This window comes from Malus sylvestris, chromosome 4 (genome assembly GCF_916048215.2).
Source record: "Malus sylvestris chromosome 4, drMalSylv7.2, whole genome shotgun sequence".
In the NCBI taxonomy this organism is placed as follows: Eukaryota; Viridiplantae; Streptophyta; class Magnoliopsida; order Rosales; family Rosaceae; genus Malus; species Malus sylvestris.
The window spans coordinates 22,756,108-22,765,438 of NC_062263.1; the positions used below are offsets into that span (position 1 = coordinate 22,756,108).

The 9,331-nt window shown below is 34.8% G+C and overlaps 1 protein-coding gene across 3 annotated transcripts; it reads right to left on the reverse strand.

Moving 5' to 3' along the window:
* Window positions 1-522: 522 nt before the first annotated feature.
* LOC126620065 (vacuolar cation/proton exchanger 3-like) lies at window positions 523-4,657 on the reverse strand. 3 transcript variants are annotated; one of them, XM_050288534.1, is made up of 12 exons: window positions 4,279-4,657; window positions 3,403-3,470; window positions 3,148-3,176; window positions 2,794-2,990; window positions 2,357-2,575; window positions 1,964-2,089; window positions 1,761-1,877; window positions 1,569-1,622; window positions 1,358-1,474; window positions 1,166-1,256; window positions 1,012-1,080; window positions 523-911 (listed from the first exon to the last, which is right to left on the reverse strand). In XM_050288534.1, exons 1-11 carry the CDS (start codon window positions 4,549-4,551, stop codon window positions 1,019-1,021), a joined length of 1,353 nt encoding a protein of 450 aa, XP_050144491.1. In that variant the 5' UTR covers window positions 4,552-4,657; the 3' UTR covers window positions 523-911; window positions 1,012-1,018. The 3 variants fall into 3 exon arrangements, with proteins under 3 accessions (XP_050144491.1, XP_050144489.1, XP_050144490.1); XM_050288532.1 differs by having other exon boundaries at window positions 1,007-1,080; XM_050288533.1 differs by having other exon boundaries at window positions 523-908; window positions 4,279-4,656.
* Between the last annotated feature and the right edge of the window lie 4,674 nt (window positions 4,658-9,331).

The window sequence follows — 9,331 nt, forward strand, 5'->3', positions numbered from 1 at the left end:
GGTTAAATCTGGACTAAAAACAATGACCTAACCCTTACCTTGTCCTGGAATGAAAAAGGAGTTAGGCGGGCCCCACCTTCTGAAGCCCAAGTACAAAAAATGAGCTGACCTAAATCATGGCACAATGGAATCCATTCAAGAGGCCCAATAGTAACCTTGAGTTCCCACCATAATCTCAAGTAAAAAAGTGGGCATGAAAAAAAGTTGGGAGAGTTTTTGATGTTTGGTAAACACTCCAAATTAGCTTTATTTCAAAGTTTTAGATGAAAAAAAGTTAAAAATGGGAAACTAGAATTTCTGAGGAAATCTTTGTATGAAATCGCAGTCTATCTGCTAAAATCCAATCATTTTGGCCTCTCGTTTCAATCACTTTCAAAATCTAAAGCATGCATTGTTTTGGTCCTTTTTGGCAACATATATACAAGTCGGTTTGTATCCTAGATATTGTTAATTAGGTATAGAAAAGAAATTAAAGTGCTTAAAACAAGCGTTTTCCTTGAATCATACAAGAGTACAAATAAATTACAAAACCCACACCAATCTTGAATTTATTTATTCTTTTATTGGATTACAAATCAAAGAAATGGACCTCTATGCCATATGCCACAACTTTATTCAGAACATGAAATGAAAAATCAGATGATAAAACAATCTGATCATATCGATATGGAGCTATACATGACATATATATTATATAGATATTCTGTAGCCGGTCATCATCAAGCTTCAACAGTGCTACCAATTCGTTTTGGATCCCCAAGCAAAACGAAAATTGTTTGCGTTCAGACAGGCTCAAGAACACAATCCGAAATTGAACTAATATAACAAAGCTGCATCCATCCAGCCAAACCTGCTGATCAAGGCTCAATCTTTTGTAATCGGGAAATAATGACCCCGAAACGCCAAATCTGCTTCAAAACCAATCAGTTGAGTTAATTCATGTGTTAATTAACTTTATAACTTGCTAGCTCGAATGTAAATATTTGCGTTGAAGTATCGTAATGACCTTACATTTTAATTAAGCTCCAAGAACTGCTCCAGTGGACGTTTGAAGTCCCGGGTGCAGGATGTTCGATTGATCTAAAGGGAAAAAAAAACTCATGTTTTAGGTATGAAGAATTTTAATTGTTACATTAACAAGCAAATTGGGTTGTTAAGTACTTACGAAGTGGAGATTTGATTACGAAGAAGCAGGCTGCAATGATAATGTAGCACAGCAGAAGAACCAATCCCTTCAGGTAGTGGGAACTGCCATCCTATAAAATCAAGGAGAAAGTGAGATAAATGGTTGCTTGCCAATTAATGAAGGAAAGCTGATTAGGTTAAGTTTAGCAATATTAGATTGTTAATTAATTACCTGTAATGTGAAGGCCACAGCAAGTACTGATAAAGCCAAAGAGCCAGTCTCAATGACACTGAAATTGAGATCCATGTTAATTCCCATTATCCAAGCAATGATCACGCACAACGGAACCTGAAAGTTCATTTAAATGGCATTAGAAATTAAACTTGAATCAAATTTGAAAAGAAAAACTAGCATTCTATATTCTTAGTGTATATATACTTACCACAAACATGGCAATTTGAGTTGCAGACCCCAAAGCAACACCAAGAGTTATATCCTGTGTTTATCCGAAAAAATGTACTTGAGAAAGATTTCCAAATAAATAGTGGCAACAAAAACGTGCTGGAAAGATTAATCTTAATTATGCTTAGAAATGCACTGAGAAACTAATCAATGCGATTGATTGAAGACTCACCAGCTTGTTCTTGAAAGCAAATATGATTGCTCCTGCATGTTCTGCTGCATTGCCAACAATTGGTAGCAAGATTATGCTGATGAAGCTGACCGACAAGCCCCAAGAATCTGCTGCTTCCTGTTGAAAAAAGTTGTGAGGAAGTTTACATTAACATAGTAAACAACATAAGGTAACTAATTCAATCAGGGTGGTCTGACTTTTACCTCAATTGTTCCCACAACATACTCAGACAACAAGGCAATGACAGCAGTCATCCCAACCAGCCACACAATTCCACTCCAGAACCCTATATCAGGTGTTTCTTCAACAACATCATCATCGTTCGATTCCTGATCATAACACCATAAACAAAATGGCTAGGTTAGTAATTATCAATGCTGCCAAAAATGTCCCGCAAATTTCAGTTTCAAGAGTCTTGCATTACAATATTCTACCCATGCTTGTGGTGGATCTGAACTACACATTCAGGAAAGATTCCGACATATTTTGTGGTCCAAATTGGCAAAAGACATTTTCCCACAATTTCTTTAGTCGAACACCAGATTGTGAGATCACGAAGGGTGCAATTAGATCTATTAACTTAATTAATTAATTACCTCCTGAGCTTCAAATAATTCACGGTGTGTCCACAGCTGGAAAACTATGTACGCAGCGTAAGCTAAGAGCATCACAATGCTGCTGGCTCTGGACAAATGGAGTGTGGGGTCCACTCCCACACCAGTAGAGCTCCCTGTAGCAGCAAACGTGAACAGCATTGGCAGCAAGTGGCACAACACAGCCAGGAGCAGCATGAGGGAGTTCACATCAGCTTGTCTCTGCATGAACAACAACCAAACGGCATATTTTAGATAAGCATAAAATGAAACCATACACAATCCAGGATAAGGATAAGTTTAAAAATGAAGAGATAATTGTTGGACTGTTATCCAAACTTAATACGTCGACTTCCAACATTTATAAATTTCACCGAACAACGGCCATAACATTTATACAATTCAATTGAAATAGTCTAGTTCAAGCCGAGCCAACTTACCCTATCATATTTTTGTTCTTTTTTCATGTTGGCAATGCCACCACAAAAGAGAGAAGTGCCGAGGACTAAGAGAAGATTTGAGAGAATGGAACCCAGTAGAGAGTACTTCACCACTGCTACTTTGTGTTGGGCTAGGGCAAATATTGCAATTATGAGCTCTGTAGCATTGCCACAGGTCGCATTTAGAAGGCCTCCCACTGCAAACCCAAAAATAAATAAATTAGAATGAGATAAATCGATCATTTTCCGTACGTATATGAGAAATTCATAAATCTAATTCCTTCTTGTCTTGCCCTTTTGTGTACTTATAATTACATATATGGTAGGGCAAATAATAAGAATGAAATGAATTACCTGTTGGACCGGTGTAATAAGCAATTTGTCTGCATTTTTGGGAAAAGAAAAGTACAAAGTTAGTCTGGTTTAATGCTTAGTTTATGTCAATGACAAACGAAAATTACACTACTATAAGTGCTAACATAAAATAGTGCGAATGAAAAGTTAGCGTTCCTCATTTAATTTCTCGCACAGGATTTTGATATACTTATGCGTGAGTCTGAAACTATAAGTTGTGAGTGTCAAAATCGCTACTAATAAAATTAGACTTACTCTGTCAAGAAGCTGACTCGTTCTGCTAGTGGCATGAGTCCAATTAAGCTCAGCGCAAACACCCAAGGCTGTTTAATATAAATTAGAATGTTGTAGTTGGAGAAAAAAAGTCGCAACGGTTACAATCACAAAAGAATTAAGAACGGTTACGGTCATAGAAAAGAAATCAGAAGAGTTACAAGCATATAAAAGAAGTCAAAACGGTTACGGTCCAAAACATTTGCGTACATAATATGTAAACAATATAAACGCATTAGATTTATGCACCGAGTTTAAACTCATTGAATTTATTTACCAAATCATATATTGACATATCATTTAGTTTATGTACATATATACAGGAGTAATCAATATATGCATAATTATTTGGCTCATACTTGTAAGGAATCATTTCTCCTAACCTTAAAAGAAAAGTTTCTGCATAATTGTAAAATGGCAAGTAATGCTGCAAGGAGGAATGTCAAGGGTGATGCAAGATACTAGAGAGTAATGTTGAAGACTGCCAAAACTTTTCAACTAAAGTATTTCATACAAGAAGAGAGAAAAAGAAGATAAATATGATAGAAGAAAATAGAAGACGTAGGGGAAGGAGTTTGTAATTTAGTTTGCCTTACCTATTTATAAATATATAAACAAATATAAATGGGTTTTTGAAGTTTTGTTGGGGTCAAGGACAACCAATGACTCCATGTTGGCTCGACACTAAAGGGTTTATAAGAGGTTAGGCTACTCTCCATATTATTAATTAGTTTTATGGTGGAATCCCAACTTTCTTCAATTAATTTTAATCAAGTTTGAAAAAATGACGTTTTGATATTAACTAAATAAAAATGTTGTTTTTCACTGTTTTATTGAAACCCCTAAAGTGAAACTCACTCTTGCAAAGCCAAAGCACTGAGCTGCGATGGCAAGAGGGATGGCTGGGAATAAAACAAAGAGTTTAGTCCCCAGTAAAACCTCTTGCAAATTCGCCAGAAACTGTCTGAGAAGGGCACATGGAACTTTTGAGACAAGTGTGCGGTCGGACTTCTTCCGAAGTGAAGACGATGACATGTTGTGCGCAGTCCGTCCAGTCCGGCCGGTCTCCTTGGTTAAACCCTTGAGGGTGCCATTTTCTAGCAGCCATGGCTGGTCGGGGTTTGAAGCCATGATCGATGGTGGTTCAACACAAAAATGTAGAAGAAAAACAAGGCAAGGTATGTACAGGCTCGCTATGTAGCTAGCTAGACAGTATCTGTTGAGATGAAGTAGACTGAGGAGTTATACGGTTTAAATAGAGAGTTGAGATGTTTTTTGTATTTGCCAAGTAGGCTTTCAGGAAGTTTCATTTTTTAAATTTAATATACAGCTTACAGACTTATTACGTCACATATTTCCTAAAATAAGAGATAAAAAAAAAATGTATATTCGTCCTGCATTAGACAATGCTACACTTCTTGATCCTCTTTTTTTTTCAAACTAACATGATACTATAATGCAGTTGACTTTTCGATACAATAATATAACGTGCAATTCAAATTCAAATTTAATTCTCCATAATATCGTAGTTAATCTAGTGGTTAGGATTAAGAGAGGTCCAAATTCAATTCTTGATAATAAGCTAATAACCACACACAAATATCTTACTTTGGTAAATGTTGATTATATGAGAAACCAACTAAATAATATTTGCAGTTTGAGGAATTTTGGTGTGGTAGTGTTCCTTTTATATATGTAACAGTTGGTGATTGAGATCTATGTGCATGTAACAGTATGAAATTTTGAGTACCCATGCAGTATGAAATTCTTTTTCTTGCATAATTTAGTCCAGGTCAATGCTATCACTCAGCTTTAATTTATATCTTTTGCACCTGAATTTTGCAGTTCAAAATATACATCTGATAATATGTTCAATTAAAAAATGGTCCAGAAGATTGCATTTACTCTGGGTAAGATATAAGGAATTAATTAATAGACCAGTGTCGGCCGGCAGCGGTAGGCGTGTACATTATATAGGGTATATCAAATTAGAAAGGTACTCGTAAATCGACAATTTAGCAAGTTGACGTTTATTAATTACGAACATAATAAGCCAAGGGCTATAGAATTGCAACAGATAATTCATAATATATGCTTCTTACTACTACGTTCTAGTGCTATTTCTCTTTACTTGTAACTTGTAAGTAAGAGATTTTAGGTTCGATTCTCACCAAAGACGAATTTTAAACCACATTAGTGTAGATAATATCATTTATTAAAAAAAAAAAAATTCATGATATATGTTGTTTGGTATAGAGGATTGTATTAGAATGAGAAACACTCTAAATTCAAGCACTACAAGAGGCGTAAGTTATGGAATTTTACATGATGCCCAAAAATATAAATGAATCATTTTTTATTTTGAGGAGATCGTCATTTTATGGTGGATAGGAATCTATAAGTTTTCTTTTTGAGTAATATTCATACCTCCAAGATAGTAACAAATTTGCCATTTCTTCCTTTCAACATACCTTGCAAATATTGTGTTATCTATTCAAATCTAATCCTCATATTGCTAATTAATTAAACGAGTAGTATATTCATAGCAATCAAGAAAGAAAAAAACGGCATCCTATTTTTGACTGAAGATAAAATACTTGTTGTGCAATTCATGAAAGAACAGGCAAAAATCAGTAGAGAAAGAAAAGTTGCATAAAACCCAATAGAAGAAAGAATACAGATAGAAAATTATTATAGAAAGTTAAAATAAATTTAGAATATGAGAAGCACAATATGAGAAGCAACTCAATCGCTTATAAGTTCTTGCAAAGTTTTTACATTCACTGATGTGGAGTCTTTTACCTTCACATCCTCCAACGGCCTCTCACGTGTGGCGCATTTTCAAGCCAAACATGTGAACCACACGAATTGGGTGAAATGAAGCACGTGGTGCCATTTGGCACACGTGAATAACATGCTCTGATACTATGAAGAAATTTGAGATTCTACCATTAAAGCAATTGACAATATAATGGGGAGTACCTCAATCTCTTAGACCTGCTCTAACTCTTAAAGTAAAACTCAAATTTTATATTTTAAACCTACCCCAATTTGCTCCAACCCTTGGGCCAAATATGACTTTTAACCCAAAACTCATTAATAGGGAAATTTAGCCTAGAATTTCCCCTAGGTTAGCGGGCTTGGCCAATATATGTATTTTTTTTTTAGTTTTTATATTTATGAATTCATTGAATCCAATGGCTAAGACCTAAAATAATAAAATCTAATGGTAAAAAAGAAAGATCTAATGGTCAAAATTTAAATCCAACTGCTAAACTAATTCTAAAAAAAAAAAAAAAAAAAAAAAAAAAAACTTTCATGTGTATCATATTCTTCCATAGTATTCCACGAGTTTCATGATATCGGTTTAATGATTTTGAATATTTACCTGAATCTAAATATTTTTAGGTTAAAATGTTCATAAAATAAAATTAGAATTACATAATTTTTTTTAAAGTTACTTTAAGAACAAAATTATCCTAAATTCTTTCCTTAATAATTGCGGCTAAAAATTTAATCTAGAAGGGTTGGAGTATAAAAACGGTTTTTGGGTTAAAACCTAAATTTTCTGGTTTAAAAATTTTAAGTTCTAACCCAGAAGTTGGAGATGGTCTTATAAGCCCTTGCAAGATTTTCCTTTCACCAATGTGGGACATCCTCACAAATCCTCTCACGTGTGGCGAATTTTCAAGTCAAGCACTTGAATAACACAAATTGGGTGACATAGAGCACGTGTTGCCGTTGGACACACATAGGTCAACATGCTCTGATAGTATGAAGAAAATTGAGATTCCACCATGAAAGCAATTGATAATATTATGGGAAGTAACTCAACCTCTTATAAGCCCTTGCAAGAGACATTTTCACAAGCCTCTCATATGTGGCGAATTTTCAAGCTAAACACATGGACAACAAGATTAGGTGACATGGAGCATATGTGGCCTTGGGGTTTCACACGTAGGTCAACTTGACTTGATACTTGAAGAAAGTTGGAGTTCCCCCATAAAACAAATTGGCAATATGGGGAGTAGCCCAACTTATGGGGAGTAGCTCAATTTGGGATTCTTTTGTTAGAATGTGAAGGTAAAAGAATCCTACATTGGTGAAAAGATAAGCTTTGCAATGATGTATAAGAGGTTGGGCTACTCTCCATATTGCCAATTGGTTTTATAGTGGAACCCAAACTTTCTTCATGGTATCAGAGCAGGTTGGCCCACATGTGAAGCCCAATGGGCACACGTGCTCCACATCACCCAATTCATCTTGTCCACATGTTTGGCTTGAAAATCCTTACACGTGAGGGGGCGTGTGAGAATGTGAAGATAAGAGTCCTACATTAGTGAAAGGATAAACCTTGCAATGACTTATAAGAGGTTGTCTACTCCTCATGTTGCCAATTGATTTTATATGGAACCCTAACTTTCTTATCTTCACATCCTCACAACCATTAACGTTTTTTTTTTAATAATTAATTAAATAATTTCACATTGATTTTAAACCACGTATATCCAATATAATTATGAGGAAAAAAAAAAATTAAGTCCAACGGTTAGCACAAAAAAAATTATACGCAAAATATTTTCTATGGAGACAACAAAGAGAAATAATATTAACGATGGTGATGTCATGACCATACATATGCAAATATACAATTGCGTATTAATTGGGCCAAATGCATGCCACATATATCAGATAATGACTGAGAACTCTCAGAAGTAGTTGTGTACACAACCCTACGTATACTGACATACGAACCTTCCTGGAAACTCCTCGATGGATCGATTATCTCTGATCATATCTCTAAATTTTAATCTCAAGTAGGACGGTTATGCTTAGCTTTCCATGCTCGAACAAAATCTCGAGTGACCTATATCATGAAGTTCTTGCTAGGCAGGAATGGCAGGCTCACATAGAGTTGCACATGAGCATATACGATCGTTTTTGTTTTTGATTCGATATTTGTTTGTTTGCTTTGGATGGTCTCCGCCTATTACCCGTTGATTTTACGTTGGATATTCACATTCCAACGTGACGATGTCTCTCGAGATGCCTATGTAGGAATAAGAGACTGCTTAGGGAAAGAAAAGATTAATTTACGTATCAACTATCAAGCCACTTTCTTGCTTAATTACCATACACATACAATACAAAACTACCTTCTTTTATGCACTTGGGTATGTTTATAATTAGAACAAATTAACGAGTCGTAATCAACTAATTAACAAGAAGCAAAGTGACAAAAACAGGGAAGGTAGAAAGAAATTTCGTGCTATATCATACTATTTAAGGACAAATTCCTATATATATGTTTGCGGCTCGATTAGATTTTCAATTGTGCACAATATTTATAGATGATTTCGGGTGTCCAAGTTTGAAACTGCGCTATCAACGGTTGTATTGTTTGAAGGGTTTAATTCTTGCTAGTTGCTTATTTAGTTGAAGAATTTATGCTCCATTTAATTTGCTTATTTTTACTGCATTCTATTATGTGTTCAATAACGTATGTACACGTATGCTCATGACCCTACTCTTAAATTTCAGCTTTGAATTTCTGGTATAAGTTGCTTTCACAACTTCTTAAATATAAAATCTTCTTTGGGGTTACTCTATTCATGAAGATTATTAAGCAACCAAATTTACATTTGATTTGTATTTTCTTATTCATAAGTTGATCTCTACTGTCTCTGTGTTTGAGATATAAGGAAAGTATATTATAGAAGCGGTGAAGAAGAGAGGTGGGAGGGAGAGAGGAAAAAACAAATTAAGAAGAATAAATTAAAAAAAAAGTCTTGAAAGTATAACAAATTTTTTTTTTGAACAAACGGTAATATCTATATTAAGAGGGTGAGGGAGTTCGTTAAGTTTTAAAATGTGCTTGCAATAATAATGTGGTTCAATTTCGCATTTGGCG

Bases quoted from the DNA above. Each gene is read 5' to 3' on its own strand.
- LOC126620065 (XM_050288534.1), bottom strand. From the start codon at position 4,551: ATGGCTTCAAACCCCGACCAGCCATGGCTGCTAGAAAATGGCACCCTC. The intron at 3,177-3,402 runs GTAAGTCTAATT...CCAAAAATGCAG, and splicing joins CGAGTCAGCTTCTTGACAGA to ACAAATTGCTTATTACACCG. The intron at 1,257-1,357 runs GTAATTAATTAA...TTGATTTTATAG, and splicing joins CTGTGGCCTTCACATTACAG to GATGGCAGTTCCCACTACCT.